Raw genomic sequence first — 17,844 nt, 5'->3', positions numbered from 1 at the left:
GGAAGTTGAAGGTAGTGGAGAGACAGACTGACGCTCCCCCCCCCCCGCTCGCTGGCAGGACCAGCGGTACGTGGGGGCTGCAGCCGATCACCAACCCGCGGTGGGGATCGATCTTGCAGGCCTAGCCGTTGCCGCTCACCTGTGGCGAGCGGCTCGACTGAGCACGTCGACCCCGGTCCCGTGCGTCAGACGAGCTGCTGCTGGTCACCGTATCCGCCCGCCGGTCCCTGTGTGGGAGCGGCGGTCAGGTGACCTGCAGAGCTCGCTTTCGCCGTGAGACCGGTGAGCGTCCCCTCAGCGGCACGTCAAACCCGCTGGTACCAGCCGAGGCTGGTACCAGTCGTTCGAGGGGACCTGGGGGACCTCTTCCCAGCCTCAACCCGTGGCCGGTCAGAGACCGTCACGTCCACCCGAGGTACCGGCTGGTCGCTGCGAGAGCGGCCGCTGGCCTGGCGAGAGTCACCTGAGCGGCTCTCGACAGTCTTCTGCTCCGTGCCTCGGTCATGACGCTGAGCGAACTCAGGCGTCTTAACTTTGGCTGCACGGTCACCCGAAGGAGATCGTACACTCGAACTTCTCGCGGACGAGAAACCGAGCCGTACCTGGCTTAGCAGCAGAGCTGCCAAGACCAGGCGAGGGTGTACCAGCGGTAGCCAGCACACCCTTGGTCCCCGTCTTCTTCTTTCTTCTCAGAAGGGGAGACGGGGCCCCGTTCCCGAAGGAACAGGAGGACGCCAGCAGAAGAACCCCCCCCGTCACAACCGGAATGTGACGAGCCCTTCGAAGTTCCCGAAGGAGTCTTCTTAGGGGGTGGAAACAAAACCCGGTTACCAGCTGTCGCTGCGAGAGCGGCCGCTGGCCTGGCGAGAGTCACCTGAGGCGGTTCTCGCCAGCCTTCTGCTCCGTGCCGTGGTCTTGGCGCCGAGCGAACTCTGGCGCCGAAACTTTGGCTGCACGGTCTCCCGAGGGAGAGCGTACACTCGGGATCTCCCCCGAACGAGAGACCGAGCCGGAACCTGGCGTAGCGGCATCGCCGCTAGCACCCAGGCGAGGAAGTACCAGAGCTAACCGTATCTCTGGTCCCCTCTATCTCTTCCTTACGGCAAGGGAAGGACGGGCCCCGCTCCCGAAGGAGCAGGGAGGACCAGCAGAAGGACCCCCCGTCCCACCGAGGTGGGACGGGCCCTTAGAAGTTTTCCCGAAGGAGACTTCTTAGGGGGGGGAGGCAGCCTCTTCTTCTTCGGCTTATGGGCCTTAGAAGTCGAAGGGGAAGAGGCAGCACAGACGAAGATGACCTTCCTCTTCTTCGTCAGCTCACGCAGGGACAGTCGTAGGTCCTCCATCCAGGCCGGAGTCGGGCCTATTGCCGAAGCAAACACGGCCCCCGACTGCACCGGTTCCGGAAGGACCTGGGACTGGGGAAGGACAACACCATGGGCAGGACCAGCATGGACAGGCGCAGGAACCAGGAGCGACAGGAACAGCAACCAGCTCAGGAGCGGCAGGAACAGCGGCAGCGGTAAACACAGAAGGACAGCCAAGCCAGTAGCGGGAACCACATCAGCGACAGTACGGCAGGCCCAGCCATCGCCTCGTAGAATCATCGGCAGCCAGCGTGGTACTGGCGGACCGGTCCAGGGGCGAGCTGCTGGAACAGCGGAAGTCTGGGGCAGGCAACACGAAGAAAACACAGGCGGCGGCGGCATACCCCTCCTCGGTACGGCGGCGACCGGCCCCTAGAAGCGGCAGACGGCGTCACCGGACACGCATGGGGAGTGTAGACCAGCGGGGGGAAGCAGCATAAGCGGGCCGTGAAGGTTGTAGTGGAGACCACTCCAAGGTCACCGCCCCAGACTCGCTAGACTCTGCAGCAGATCGTGGATGCTAGGCACGCCCTGCAGCCGCAGTGGTCCATACCTGTCCAAGGTCGTCTCCCACGGCTGTAGCACCTGCGGTAGCACAGACAGATTAGTAAGAGGGGTTCCCTCACCGCACGGGGGGGGGAGACATGCCCCCACCCCGAACGAAGGAAGACCCCAAAAATGACAATTTGTCGAAAATTGCATTTTCTAACTATACAAACCTGACGGTCCTTTAACAATAGGAAGTAGCTAGCGGCAGCTGGAACGGTCGTAAGCTTCGAACAAGGGGAGAACGGTAGTTAACTGCTTGTCCGACAGTCGCGCGCCGCGACTGGGAGGTAAACAAATCACTTTTGCTTTTGGGGCCATGCAAAATACGCAGAGTGAGGGGTGGCATGAGGAGGGGGACTATATGTAGGACCTCAGGTTTGTATGTTAGGAAAAATGCAAAATTTTTCGGACAAAATTGTCATTTGTTCCGATACGTAATACAAACCATCGGTCCTTTAACAATAGGAAGACTCACTTCTTGGTGGGAGGAATCCGAGTCTTTTGATGAACAGACTGGTGTTCGTCCATCCCTGGAATGCCTCCCTGGTCGTAAGAGCGAAAAGGGAGGGATCCAAGCCTCTGTCCGATTGATCGGGGATGTGCACCGCAGGATCAATGGTCAGACCTCTGGGCGGGCGAGTACTAAGAGAGAGGCAAGCGTATCTTCGTACCAGCAAGCAAGAACTTGTTCCTGTTTGCAAGAGGCAACATAAAAGTATGGGTTGTCTCAAGCTGGCATCCACTTCCTCCCCCTTGTTGGAGGAAGTGGTGGATATATGCTCCTATCCCTAGTGAAAGGGATAGGATGGGGCTCTGTTGAGTAGCTCACTGCATCTTGTCCTTATCCAGCAGGGTGACGACCGTGTCCCTCTAACCACAGGTAGAGGGAAGAAAAAGATGGGAAGAGGAGCCAGTCACACTCTCATTCACCATCCATTCTTACGGTCACACCAGGACTCGATGCTGTTCAGCCTGCGAGGGTCTGGGTTCGCTACACAACGTGTTGAGCAGCCACCAACGGGTCCCCAAGGAAAAAGATCCAAGGACCTGTGGGCAATATCCCGAAAGGTAGAAGGAAGGGCATGTGGTCTGGTTGGACCAGACCCCTGCCTTCAGTACCTGCGCCAAGGAGAAGTTCTTGTGGACAAGGCAGCATCTCCTTCGCATCGAAGGCGGTGAAGTCCATTAGGGAGGGGATTGTGAACGACTCGAACCAATCGTCAGGGACCGAAGGGTTCTGAGTCTTCGCTACGAAGTTCGGTACGAAATCGAGCGTCACGGATCCCCATCCCCTGGGTGCCTGACTTCGCAGGAGAAGTCATGCAGTTCCTCAGAGGAAAAGAAGGAAATAGTCGCATGACCTATCCCTCTTCTCTACTTCGGTGATGTCCAGTACCCATAACTGGTCTGTCCGTTAGCAACGAAGTCTCTCGCCTCCTCCTATCCCCATGCAGCGAAGTTCTCGGTAGTGGATAGGACACCGACACTCCATGGTGGGTGTCAATGGTATGGGTAACTGTGACAAGCTATTAAAACGAAGTAATGGTTGCTGTGTAACAACCGAACTAAGTCAACAGCGTAATTCGTAACTGACTCGGGCGCTCTGACAGCTGCCGACTGACTGCGTTTCGGTAGGAGGCAAGTTGTCAAAGCATCCGAGTAAGTCACGTGACCTTCGCCTTTAAAGGTTATGCCGCCGAGACCAAACAAATGATGTATTTGTTTGTCACCAATGCCGGACAGCGAGGTGATGATTCTCTTAAGGCATGTACCCAACAGGCGAAAGTCAATTGCCTTCTAGGGACCGAGGTCCCTGAAGGTAAAACATCTCATGTTTTGTTGAATCTCAGCTAAGGAGAAAACAACACTATGTACCGTTGAAGACGAAGGTAGATATTGAATGCAACCTACGTCTTCACATATGAATCGAAGGAAGGATCTCAAGATTCATAACCTGTGCTTACAAATGACTGAAAACGCGAACCGCTAGTTCATTGCTGTCCGGTGAGAAGTCGTAGTTGCAATGAAAGCGGGGCGTTCTTCGGTAATGAAAACACAGGTGAAAGCCGCCTGAAGAACTGCTTCTCATGGGCTGAACATTGGAGGTAGAGCTGTCAGGTCGGAGAGTTAGGCGATGTCTTCTGACACATCTTGTAATTCGGGTTGAACAATGAACAATTGTACACCTACGAATACGAGATATTTTGAAGACAAACTCAGATGTCTGCAAAATCATTCGCATTATCGCAGTGCGATGCAGCGGGAGACTTGTACAGACTTCTGTTACCGTGCGGTAAACAGAAAGATGAAAGAGTCCAAGAGAATATCTCTGTTGAAAATTCTCGCAATGTCGAAGGCGATGGAATCTAGCGTCACCGCAGTAGATGGTCCTTCATTATTGCGAGAATCCCCGTTAATCAGAGACCTAAGTCCATGATTGTTAGGCAGAGATACGGTTCGGTAGTCAATCAAGCAGGGGAGAGAGAGACATACATGACCGTGAATCTCGGAGGCCCAGCTGATACTGAGCTGCTATCAGGCAGTTCAATACGCAGTGGTTGAGCCTGCTGACTCGTCATCCTGAGTTGCCAGGTAATCCATTATTCCACGAAGGAAGCGTTCGGCTAGAACTACCGAGCATAAAAGATATGCTCGGGCAATTATATTTAGGCGAAACGAATTTCGGTAAATATAAAAGTTGAAATGGTGTTGTCGTGACAACACCAAAGTAATATAAAATTGAAACTGAAAAACTCCTGGGAGTTGCAGGCAACCCCGAGTTGCAGTTCCATTAGAATACTTCTCGTCTAAGTCGCAATCCGTAGAATAACTAGGATATGCGCCTACCCCTCGGACCATTCAACTGCTTAGCAGAATCATGTCGCGAGGTTAATATACGTAGTATATTTGTAGGATTCTGAACAACGATCTCCATCCTAAATTCTTTCCTTCAAGAAAACAAAATAAGGATTGGAGATCGACCACCTTCGTTCTCTATCAAAGAGAGTGAAGGAGAAGTCTTCCTCGAAGGAAAGCTTCAATGGTGAACAGAATACTAAGACGATAGTTCAAGCCAAACTGGATATTCCCGTCCGATCTCCTCTATTCCAGGTTGGTCGCCTACTGTGAGATAGTTTCTTTCAGCAGCAGTCTTCTTTACAATGCTAGAAATTCCAGGAATTCGAGCATAGGCGAGGTTCCCGATTATTCGTGTAACATATCGGGGATTCTCGTCTCGCTCACTTTGGACCGTGGTCTCGCGTAAGTGTTTGAAGATCGTAAAAAACTCGAACACTCTGAATGCGCTAGAAATTCCGTAGAAATTCTAAGCGTCTGCGAAACCCCCACCGAATTCGTCAAACGATATCGGCTGGTGGTCCTCTCGATTCCCGTAGAAATCGAGAATGGAGCAGGATTCCTCCTCAACGACCGGGGCTTACGTCAGGTAGGACCCGAAGGTCCCTCCGGTAGCGCAGTCCCGAACGTGGGATCCTACAAAGAAATCTCTGTAGGATCCTTCCCCTTTCCCTCGTAGCCGTAAGGAGGGAGGGAAGGGTGGGGAAGGGAATTGATACTACTCGCTCGCCTTCCCAGTGGAACTAGCAGTTGGAGAAGAGTAGGAGCAGCCATCGCCTTGCGGCGATGGCCTCTCAGAGTCTGGGAAAACGTATCGTCAGGAGAAAACGTTTTCCCCGCGGAGGGTTACGAACTCTCACTGTAGGTAAGGGTCTGCCGCCACTGTGAACGTCGTCTGGGTGGGGCTGATCGACACCTGGCAGGAGAGAGACCGATACCGTCCTCCGACTCATTCCAGTCCTCGTCGAGGTCGAACCTCTCAGGAGGACCGAAGGAGTATTTAAATACGGTGTCCGAAGACACGTAGAAAACGCCGCTGTCGCAGTAGAGGAGGTGGAAGTAGCTTGATCGACCGGCCAGAACTGAGAGAGCCTTCTTGTCCGGAGACGAGAGACACTGGTTCGAGACAGAATCGGCAAGCTCCGATCGCGGCAGACCCACCGTCGGTTTGGGTTCTCGGGCCCCCAAACGACTCGAGCAGAGACATGGGCTCTGCTGGTGGGAGCGGCAATCCTTCCGCAGGGTCATTATGCTGACGAATCAGCTTAATGACTTCTGCAAATTCCTCTGCATCTCGGGAGTAACCGCGTCTTGCGGAGTAGGACCGTCCAGTCCCTCCAACAAGAACAGATCCCTAGATACTCCTCCTTCAGAAGGAGGAAGAGCGGCAGACCCCTGACGGTCGCCTCCAGCTAATTGCGCGTATGTCCTGGTCGGTCCTAGAACCGTGCCTGGTCCATACGGCGTCATAGCGGGGTCGCGAGCGGCGCACCTCTCGCGATCACTCATAGGTACCTTGCTCCTCCCGGCGTAGCCCGAGGAGTTGAAGGTACAGGAGAGCAGACCTGACGCTCCCCCCCCTAGCTCGCTGGCAGACCCGTGCTTTGAGGGCTGCTGCTGATCGTCAACCCGCCGCGGTGGCGATCGAGCAGCATGTCCTAGCCTTGCCGCTCGCCTGAGGCGAGAGGCTTGGCTGAGAACGTCGACGCTGATCTCTAGCGTCAGGCGAGCTGTTGCTGGTTACCGTCTCCGCCCGGTCCCGATGGGAGCGGCGTCAGGTGACCTGCTAGGCTCGCTGTCACGGTGAGACCGGCGAGCGTCCTCTCGGCGCGTCGAGCCACTGGTACCAGCCGTGGCTGGTACCGACGGCCGCGGGGACCCCTTCCTCGCCTCAACCCGTTATGGGAGAGGCAGACCTGACGCTCCCCCCTCGCTCGCTGGCAGGACCAGCGTGCGTGGAGGGCTGCTGCTGATCGTCAACCCGCGGTGACGGTCGAGCAGCAGGCCTAGCCTTACCGCTCGCCTGGGGCGATTGGCTCGGCTGAGAACGTCGAGACCGATCTCTAGCGTCAGGCGAGCTGCCGCTGGTCACCGCCTCCGCCGGTCCCATCGGGAGCGGCGGACGGGTGACCTTCTAGGCTCTGTATCGCGTCGAGACCGGCCAGCGTCCTCTCGGCGCGTCGAGTCGCTGGTACCAGCTGTGGCTGGTACCGGCGGCCTGCGGGGGACTCCTCCTTCCTCGCCTCAACCCGTGGCTGATCAGCGACCGTCACGTTAGCCCGAGCAGCCAGTTGATCGCTGCGAGAGCGTCCACTGGCCTGGCGAGAGTCGTGTGCACGACTCTCGCCAGTCTTCTGCTCCGCGCCGCTGTCTTGACGGCGAGCGAGCTCGGGCGTCAAACTTTGGCTGGACGGTCTTCTTGGAAGAGCGTCCACTCGGTGCTTCTCGCGAACGAGAAGCGGCCGAGACGGAACCTGGTTTAGCGGCAGACCCGCTAGCACCAGGTGAGGACGCACCAGCCGAGGCTGGTGCCCTCTGGTCCCCGTCGACTTCTTCTTTGCAGAAGAAGCGACGGGCCCCGTTCCGAAGGAACAGGAGGACCAGCAGAAGAGCTCCCAGCTCGCCTGAGCGAGCCGGGCCCTTAGAAGATCCCGAAGGAGTCTTCTTAGGGGAAAGGAGGCAACCTTCTTCTTCTTCGGCTGTTTGGCCTTAGAAGTCGAAGGGGAAGGAGAGGCAGCGGAGACGAAGAAGCGGACGAAGACGACGACGACACCTTCTTCCTCTTCCTCTTCTTCTTCGCCAGGCTCCGCAGGACAGACGTCAGGTCTTCCATCCAGGAGGGAGCCGGGCAGTTGCCGAAGCAACAGGGCCCGACTGCACCTGTCCGGAAAGACCTGAGACTGTGACAGCATCACCAACAGCAGGAACACAGGAACAGGTCCATGGAACAGCAGGAACATCTGAAAGTGAATGAGCAGCAGGCACCTGATCTGAAAGGGAATGAGCGGCTGGGACAGCAACAGGTACGGCAGGCACGGCAGGTACAGGAGAGACAGGCGTCCTGTCGGCAGCTACCGTCATCCTCGGCACTGCGGGCAGGTACCAGGGGTTGGGGGGTACTCTTTGGGCAGCGGCAGTCCGGGGTCGGCAATACAAGAACCCAGGTGGCGGTGGCACCGTCCTGATTGGCACGGCAGGAATTGGTTCTGGATTGCAGCCGTGGGTGTTACCGACATGACATGTGGTATGTACACCAGGTGCGGTGACCTCTCCTATGCTGGTGTCGAGATTGTGGTTGTTGTAGTGGTTACCGTATCATGAGTGACCACTGCCGACCCCGCCGCGCCAACCGCTGAATCAACCCCTGCAGTCCCAGCGACTCCCACACCTGTCCCAGGTCGTCCTCGCTGATGGCAAACCTGCGGAAGCAACAGTCGGGTTAGTTAGAGGGGCTTCCTCGCGCCTGGGGGGAGAGAAACCCACCCAGAGCGGACGGAAGACCCCGAGTACAACTGGACGTCCGTTACCAAAGGAGTCACTGGACTTTCCGATGACTTCTTGTGTCCTCGTACAGCACCCACCCACTGCGCCTCTGACGAATGTATACACGTTACACAGGGCTCGTTGCGGAAGCACTCTCGCCCCCGACAACGAGTACAAACCTCGTGAGGATCTACATCTACATCCAAGGTCGTCTCCCACGGATGTAGCACCTGCGGTAACATAGATAGATTAGTAAGAGGGGTTCCCTCACGCACGGGGGGAAGACATGCCCCACCCCGAACGCAAGGAAGACCCCAAATACAAATACAATGAAGAAGCTGAGCGGGGGGCAGGAAGGAAGACGAAGAATCGGCTACCAAGGGAGTCGCGGGAGAGCTTTCCGACGACTTCCTGGCAGACCTTCGCTTCCCCCACCCCCGCACAGCAGTGAAAAGTAATATGAAAATGAAACAGAATACTGCCCTTGCGATTCACTTCATAGAACTTGGAGAAAAGATAATCAATTCCCGGGTAAGAACGGAAACTTGATCCAATAATATGATGCTATCATAAAATATATATGAAAATGAAACAGAATACTGCACTTGCGATTTCATTTCACATAAAAAAACGTAAGGATCAATTCCCGGGTAAGAACGAAAATTGATCCAGATTAAATTCATGCAATGAATAAAAGAAAATGAAAAGAATATTGCAATTGCGAATCCACTTTCATTGCATTCTATTATACAAAATTAAAAGTTCGTGCCGAGCGCAATCACACTCTCGGTAACGAACGCACAGGGCAAAATATAATGAAAAAAGTACTTACATTTTTCAATTACACCCTTTCGCCCCAAATACATGACCTCGGCGCGAGCGCAGCCCGCACCCTCGGCACCGAGACATAATTCAAGGGTTCATAATTAAGTAATGAAAATGAAAACAGTGTACTTACAGTTTCATTTTCAAGTCAAACAAACCATTAGTAGAAAACACAATATAAACAAAGCATACGACGATGAAGCGGGCAGAGAGCGATGACGAACACGTCCTTCACACCCGCGGCCGAAAGCAAAAGTGATTTGTTTACCTCCCAGTCGCGCGGCGCGCGACTGTCGGACAAGCAGTTAACTACCGTTCTCCCCTTGTTCAAAGCTTACGACCGTTCCAGCTGCCGCTAGCTACTTCCTATTGTTAAAGGACCGATGGTTTGTATTACGTATCGGAACAAACAAAATACGAGGAAGCTGAGCGGGGGGGCAGGAAAGAAGACGAAGAATCGGATACCAAGGGAGTCGCGGGAGAGCTTTCCGACGACTTCCGATTCCTGGCGAAGACCCTTCGCTTCCTCTACCCCCGCACAGCAGTGAAAAGTAATATGAAAATGAAACAGAATACTGCACTTGCGATTCACTTCATAGAACTTAAAGAGGGAAAAATCAATTCCCGGTAAGAGCGGAAACTTGATCCATAATAATATGATGCTATCATAAATATATATGAAAATGAACAATACTGCACTTGCTATTTTCACTTTCACAGCAATAAATCGTAAGGATTAATTCCCGGGTAAGAGCGGAAATTGATCCAAAATTAAATTTGATGCAATTAATAAATGAAAATGAAAAGAAAACTGCATTGCGAATCCACTTTCATTGCATTCTATTCATACAAAATAAGAGGCTCTTGCCGAGCGCAATCAAGCTCTCGGCAACGAACGCACAGGGCAAAAATATAATGAAAAAGAGTACTTACATCTTTCAATTACACACTTTCGCCCAAAATACATGACTCGGCGTGAGTGCGCCCGCCCTCGGCACCGAGACATAATTCAAGGGTTCAATTCATGAAAAGAGCGGAAATCGCCGTCTCTACGGCGATAGCTCCATGTTGATTCATAATTAAGTAATGAAAATGAAAACAGTGTACTTACAGTTTCATTTTCAAGTCAAACCAAACCATTAGTAGAAAACACAATATAAACAAAGCATACGACGATGAAGCGGGCAGAGAGCGATGACGAACACGTCCTTCACACCCGCGGCCGAAAGCAAAAGTGATTCTTCACCTCTCGGGCCCGCGCGCACGATCGGACAAGCAGTTAACTACCGTTCTCCCCTTGTTCGAAGCTTACGACCGTCCCAGCTGCCGCTAGTTACCTTCCTATTGTTAAAGGACCGAGGGTTTGTATTACGTATCGGAACAACTGTGCCTTAAAGGTCAGAACATGTATACGATGACCCTGCATCCTATGCAAGGTAACGAGCGATTGGAAAGGTTTTGTATCTTCCATCCTATTCCCCATATGACTAAAGGAGGGGTTGAGGTAATGTAACAATTTCCATTAGAAATTAAATATGCTGCTTTATCTATCATCATAAAAGACCATTAGAAAACCCATATCTAGTCAGTTTTAGGCACAAAAAATTAGATTGTATTAGCCTAATTGTTTCCCAAGGATTTTGCCTAAAATCATTAGACTAACATACGGAAAGAATGGGGTAAAACTGAAGACTACTACCGCAGCTTGGTTCCTGCAAATTGGCAACCATAATATTTATATACCACCTTTTGCTTATATTTCCATTTAGGTTCACAGCTTTCGACTGAGCTTATGATATTTGGAGTCGTTTATGTTTTTAACTTCATCCCCATCTTGTACTTAACAAGGCACCCATTTCCCGGGTAATGAATGAATGAATGATTGGAAGTTCTCTGGCATCCTGACATCGAAGGTCATTGACGCCGATTTCCCGGGAAAACTGAGCTACTGAAACAGAGGGGTGCGGTAGGCTAGTAGTAGTCTCCAGTTTTACCATGAATTGAGCATTTCGCCAAAAAAACCTAACAGGTTGAAAAAAAAAAAAAAAAAAAAAAAAAAAAGTTTCACAGAATAGGTAAAGCGATAAGCTAGCCTACACTTTGCTCATCAGCTTCGGAAATCTGGGTCTCGGCGAGGAAAAGTTAAAGTTAAGTATATCTTAGTTTTACCAGACCACTGAGCTGATTGACAGCTCTCCTAGGGCTGGCCAGAAGAATGAGATATATTTTTACGTAGCTAGGAACCAATTGCTCACCTAGCAACGGGACCTACAGCTTATTGTGGGATCCGAACCACACTAGATATAGGGTAAAAAACCGCATGGTACAAGGGTGGACCATGTACGATCTATGTGTACAACCCCAAAAAAAGTACATTATAACGCATCCTGACATCGGAGATGGGCATCAGACGTGACTTGTTGTTGGTGAGAAACAGAGCTAAAGACCTCTACTCCGGTGTCAGGACACGTTATAATGTACTTTTCTTGGGGCTGTACACATTGATCGTACATGGTCCACCCCTGTACCATGCGGTTTTTTACCCTATAGTAGGCTATCGAGAAATGAATTACTATCACCAGAAATAAATTCCTTTGATTCCGCGTTGGCCGAGCTGGGAATCGAACTTCGGACCCCCGGATTGGCAGCCGAGCGCTAAAACCACTTGTCCAGCGAGGAACTCGGCGAGGAAAGTAAACAGGCTTAGGTAGATGTGAAGAGTGAGCAAATAGGGATCAAATACAGAGTAGGGGGTCATAGGCCCGTGACAACATACCCATAGTAAATCGTGACCACATACTCAGCATGTCACCCTAAGCTAGGCTAGGTATCTTTGTGTAAATCACTAAACCTTGCCGTAGCAAATCAGAATGATTAAGGTTCGGTATTTAGTAGATACCTATGGACATATTTCCCTGTCAAAATAAGATTAAATTGCCTAAGAGTAAACAGTCGACCAAACCCGGGGTATTACCTAGCTACCTCCTAGCCTAGTAGCTAGTAGTACCTAGGTAATGCCCGTTAGCCCTGGCCAACTGCCGGCAAGCGGGAGCCTTTCACGTATGGCTCAACAACCGAGTGATCAATTCAGGGTAGAGGTCTCATCTGTGCAGACTGAAACGAGAAACCACTCACAGTCTGGGCAGTTCTTGGACACCAGTAACAAATACGAATAAATTATGTTTACGTTAATCGTCTGACTACAATGTTGGCTATCTAGCCCACAGTAGGAAAACCCTGTATCTATACATATACAAGTCAAGATCCATTTTATACATAAATTTCCTAAATATTGCGATAAGTAGTTGCAACCTGGTCACCAAATACCGTATATGAGTGGGTAAATTACTTACAAATGCTAATAATATAAGCGGCCGCCACATAATAACATTCATCCACCGATAATACACGTCAAACCTCAAACTCATTGAGATTGATAATTTTTTGGGCAGAAAAATAAGTTGGGTTTGTTGTGAATTTTCAAATTAAAATAATTTCTGTATTCATCATTACACGTGCTTTATAAATAACCGGGCTATAGAAATATGAATATGCCAAAATTATTTTATAAGAATCAACTCGAATCTGCAGATGCAACTTGGGTGCTTCGGTGGCCAAAGTGTACGACTTTAGTTCTGCCATTTTACCACTCTCAAAAGACTCACCCACCCCCCTAGAAAGCTCTCTATAAGGTCATAACTCTTACGTACGCATAGACATGTTCGTGACGAAATTCACAAGATTCAGTCGTACAATATATAAGTAATCTATAATTAAATCTTCAATATTGTAACACCTGGCGAGTGGCGACACGAGTAGTTTAAACTAAAATGGTCCAGCAACCGTAGTCGCCAATGTCTTGGGGTCTGCTTTAGTTATATGACTCAAACTACAATTCTTCACTCTTACCTGTAGGAAGAGGGAAAGTTTAGAATTGGAGATAATATTCCATTTCTCCTCGCCGGTGCTTTGGGTCTGCTTTAGTTCTCTGTATATTTCCCATAATATTGATAGCAAATATTCTGGTTTGTCGACTGTAGTTGTCAGTTTCTGTTTCCGCTTTTTGCAATGCTAGACACCGACAGTTTTATCCACGATTACAATTTATTTCGATATTAAAAATTGTGCTACTTCTCGAATGCAGTACCATTTTATTTATTATTATTATTATTTTTTTTTCTCTTACAGCTACTACATTATGATCACATCCGATATGCATGATTACATTATTTGGTTACCCGCACACTAGCCCTAACTTTATCATAAGTTTAGAACCTATATCCCTTTTCAACTTGGCCATACCTTTGACAATAAAATAACCCAACGTAATACAAATTTATTACCTTTATCACAAATAGTCGTTCGACTTTCGATCATATTTTAGAATGGCGTAAGTGGTCGTACCTGCGGCAGGTTTGTTGAACGATAGACTTACCTTCTGTAGTACATCAGGGATGGACTGTGAATTAACATAGTCCTACTCACGATTTTTGGTGACAGTCACGCACCTTTTTCACAACAGCAAATTCCGCCACGATTTCATCCTGATTTTGCTTCAATCAGCAAAATTAGCACTATATTGCCATCAGAAGAATTTCGTACCACTAATTTCTAAGTGTATTAGGGACCTTCAGTGATTTTGCTGAAGCATCTGAAAATCTTATGAGATTTTTTTTATACTTCATCTTTCCTATAGTAAGAGCTTATAAGCTTATCTCCCTCATTGCGATTTCCAACAATTTAGTTTTCGCAGTGAGATTATTGTTTCTAAAGTAATCTTCCAGTAATTTGGGTTTCTTCTTAAAATTATTGGTTAACGTCCTGTACTATATAAATTCCGCTGAGTTAATCATTTGTCCAAGTTCGGCAATTTTAGCATCACGCTCAACAGTTCTGCTGCAACTTGCAACTCACTTTCATCCCTAAACACAATTCTTCAATTTTGCATTTCTTAATGCAGGCCTGTAGTACCGAAAGAGGGGCCGGGAGTGAGGGTCAAAAATTTCTGGAAGTCCATATTTTCTGTGACGTTCCTTTTCATTAAACTGTACCTAGAAAGTAATATTGTTTTTTGGCGAAGTCAAAGTATATAACATAACAACAAATAAAGTAATATGTACGTTATTGTTAACATAATTAATGAAGCAAAAACCGAAGAAATATTCTTGAATTTCAGTGCAAACTTTCAACATTATAAGTAAAATTCTGTTAACCAAAGTCAGTACTTTGAATAACATTTAATCAGGTTGAAGGACATAGACTGCATACCCAATTTTTCTTCTTAACATAACTAAAATAACATTTTCCAGTCTTTCATCTTGTATATGCCTAGTTATGCAATTAAATTTGTAGAAGAAAAGGTCCAGTTTTGGGAAAAACGACCCTCTCAAAAAAAAAAAAAAAAAAAAAAAAAAAACGGTACCGTCATAGTATGCGGCATACCTTTTGAATGTGGCCTACAAAGTTATATCTGTTATAGTATATGGCCTACCTTAAAAAGCATATTGCAAGGAAGTATAATATTTGCCTGGTTGTAGTTATAGAACTGCTGGTAACAATTAAAGGATGTTTTAGCATGTTTAGTAACAGGTAGTTAAGGAATTGCTGGTTTAGTAAATGCTTAGGTACGACAGTTCTGTGATGTTCATTCACTATCCAATCTTGATATCTTGATACTATTATATGCCAATTCCGTCTAAAAATACTCATCTCTTATGCATACAAAGAAAAAAAAACTGAATCCCACTCAACCTTTATCTTTTCATCCAGCGGATTTACACGATCATATCAACTTTCGCCTTTGATGACCATAATTCATTTTCAGTGACACTTTCTAAACTAACAGTGTTTTTTTTTATTTTTTTATGTAGTACAGCACAGGTAATTTCACAAAGAAAAATACAAAACGTCATAAAGTTTTTCGTTTACATTCTATGCAAGTCGGATAGCGTGAGATTTAAACCATCTTTTCTGTGGTACTTTCTTTTCATTTTTCTAGCTTTGCAAGCTACGGTTAGCTCAAACGCTAGTGTGCTTTATAATATCGTTGGTAAAATCAAACGACAAACAAATTACTAAGACTTCATAGCTATGTCTTGTTGTTTTGTTCATCCACTAGCGACACGGCAAGTTTGCAGAAATATTTATATCAGTCGCTAAAGTTGAATAGTTCAGTGCATGCCTCAGCTTGAGTATTGCAAGTATTATGAAGCCTTTAATATATATTCAATAATGTTCCTTATTGGTTATATATAACGCCTACTTCCCTTCTTATTTGGTTTGTTTTCAGATTGTTGTCTTATATACATGTCTTCTATTGTTCTAAAACTCATCTGACAAACTACCTGTTTTTGGTCTTATTCCGTCAGAAATAATAATAATAATAATAATAATAATAATAATAATAATAATAATAATAATAATATTATTTCAGTGTTAAGAAACGCAAGGGAGGTTAAAAATTCTACAAAATAGAGATATATATTGGTGTTCACTATTGAGTTAACATTACATCTGGCGTTCGCGTGTAGGAAAAACATCAATACCGGAGAGGAAACGGTGATCTCTTGGATTATATGAATTTGACAGAGAAGAGTAAATGGAAAATAATGAAGGATATAGAGGAAGTAAAGTGGTGTGTGTACGCTCAGGTAAGCGGTTTCCTCCACCCGAATGGTGGTTTAACTACCAAACTACTTGCTATGGTCTAATGGCCGATTTCCAGCTTTGCTGAAGGTAGTAACTGGAAGAACAATCATATACTAGTAATAATAGATCGCAGAATAATGCCTTAGAATGTTTGTTTGTTTGTATGGTGCTATTACATTGCGTTGCAAGAAACCAGTGGTCATTTAGCAACAGGACCAGTGGCTTTACGTGACTTCCGAACCACGTCGAGAGTGAACATTATCACCAGAAATACACATCTCTCACTCCTCAATGGAATGGCCAAGAATCGGACTCGTGACCATTGAGGTGGGACGCCAACACCATACCAACCACGCCACTGAGGCACTCATGCCTTACAATGGATGTATGAGATTTAGGTCTAAGACCGGGGACTAAGACCCAAAGGGTCATTCAGCCCAAATAACGCCTTAGGTTCCTTTTATATCTTGTGAATTAGATTTGTAATTTCCTCGTCAATAACTTTACAATTAGTAATTCCAAAGCAATCTAATGCATTGACAGAATCTCTAACCATTCTTGGCCTTGTATCAACAGCACTCAGTACCATATTACCATAGTACACACCAAGTTTTTTATTGCATTATTTACCATCACAAACACACGTAAAGTGATCATTCACCAAACAGTACGATGCTATATCAGTGATTTCATTTTTCTCAAGATGGAATATTTGGTTAAGTATAGTTTCATTTTGTTCAATCTCCTTATAAATTTGGGTTACTTTATAATTGTTTTCAAGATGACAAATTACACATTGTGTGATGTTTGCGAGTGATATCTCATTTATACTTTAAAAATTTATTTTATTCATAGCAATTTTTCACATTTACAATTCATTAATATGAAACCATAAAAATTTTCATCTTAATTTTGTTAAACTAAAATTGTTCTGTGACGTCTTCTGGAAGACAACCGTTTAAACAGGTTCCAAATGTCTTGGTACCATTCTTCAACTCTTTCATCCAAAAGAATTTTCTTCAACGTGTTCTTTGCTTTCAGCTTCATGGAGAGTTGACGTTCCTTTCAGTGACATAATGCTTAATCAGTTCTTGAATTCTAGTTGGATAACACACATGTGTTCTAAATAATACGCTTAATTTTGACATTTTTTCAATATCAATTTTCAACTTGCTACTTTCTCAGTACTCTTACGTCTTTCTTAAACCACAACGAGATTCCTTTCTTTGTGCACCATTCTCTCACTCATGTTAATATGTGAAAATTTCTGAAGGTTCAGTGAAAGCCAGATTTCTTCAGATGATCTATTAATATAAAAAGCGTGCAAGTTTAATGTTACATAGTTGAATGCTGATGGGTGGTTTTCCCCAAGTCATCCATTCAGAAACCACTTCTTCAGGTAGTTAGTTATGAAATCTAGTTCCGACGAAAGCTAGTGAATGGCAAAAGTTAATAGCTAAGGCCAAACAATGACATTATACAATGCATCACAACACTTAATCATCATCAGGATCTTGAGGTCCCATTCCTCGGGCCTTTGGACCACCAGCTCTCTTCGCCATTATGATCTGGTCTACTTTAAGAATCTCAATTGCTGATGAGGCAGCATATTTCAGAGCCCAGTACTTAGTCAGGTAGAGATCAAATATTTCCTTCTCGCATGCATCTAACACAGCTGCGCCTTCACCCTCACAATCAAAACCAGCGTTTGTTTTGCCCTCTGTGTGTGCTGCCAATAAGTTTGATAAAGCCTCTTGATCAGGAGCACCACAGTTATCAGCCAAAACCTGTGGATAGTTGAAAAATATATTAAACAAACATCTCAAGTATGATACTTAAATTCAACAGAAAACCTTTGCTTGTTCATAGAAATTTACATGTAGTCTACCAGATAATTACAAATTTTAATTCTATGACAGTGCTACAAGGTTTGCATCTGTGTATCCTATTCCTCCACTCAAAACGTTTGATAAATCAACACTGTGTCAAATTAAGGTATACAGTAGTCCTGGAGTTGCAGCACTTATAGTGAATGGGACTCCTTCTTCCATCCTTGTAAATTTTTGCAATAAAATTAGGGACATCCAGAACTAACAGGTTGTCAGTATACATAAAGAAA

General features: G+C 46.9%; 2 protein-coding genes across 2 annotated transcripts in view; both read right to left on the bottom strand.

Moving 5' to 3' along the window:
• The window catches only part of LOC135217159 (protein disulfide-isomerase A5-like), a 150,609-nt gene extending 138,091 nt beyond the window's left edge, over positions 1-12,518 (bottom strand). The window contains exon 1 of the mRNA XM_064252879.1: positions 12,431-12,518. Coding sequence (XP_064108949.1) covers positions 12,431-12,505 — 75 coding nt within the window. The 5' untranslated portion in view covers positions 12,506-12,518. The remainder of the gene's footprint in view (positions 1-12,430) is intronic.
• Positions 12,519-17,015: 4,497 nt separating this feature from the next.
• The window catches only part of LOC135217289 (T-complex protein 1 subunit theta-like), a 29,662-nt gene continuing 28,833 nt past the window's right edge, over positions 17,016-17,844 (bottom strand). Inside the window, exon 9 of the mRNA XM_064253040.1 lies at positions 17,016-17,512. Within this exon, the coding sequence (XP_064109110.1) occupies positions 17,222-17,512 (291 nt within the window). The 3' untranslated portion in view covers positions 17,016-17,221. The remainder of the gene's footprint in view (positions 17,513-17,844) is intronic.

This window comes from Macrobrachium nipponense, chromosome 7 (assembly GCF_015104395.2).
Source record: "Macrobrachium nipponense isolate FS-2020 chromosome 7, ASM1510439v2, whole genome shotgun sequence".
In the NCBI taxonomy this organism is placed as follows: domain Eukaryota; kingdom Metazoa; phylum Arthropoda; class Malacostraca; order Decapoda; family Palaemonidae; genus Macrobrachium; species Macrobrachium nipponense.
Note: the sequence above shows the minus strand (reverse complement) of the source record. Positions and strands in the feature narration are given on the sequence as shown.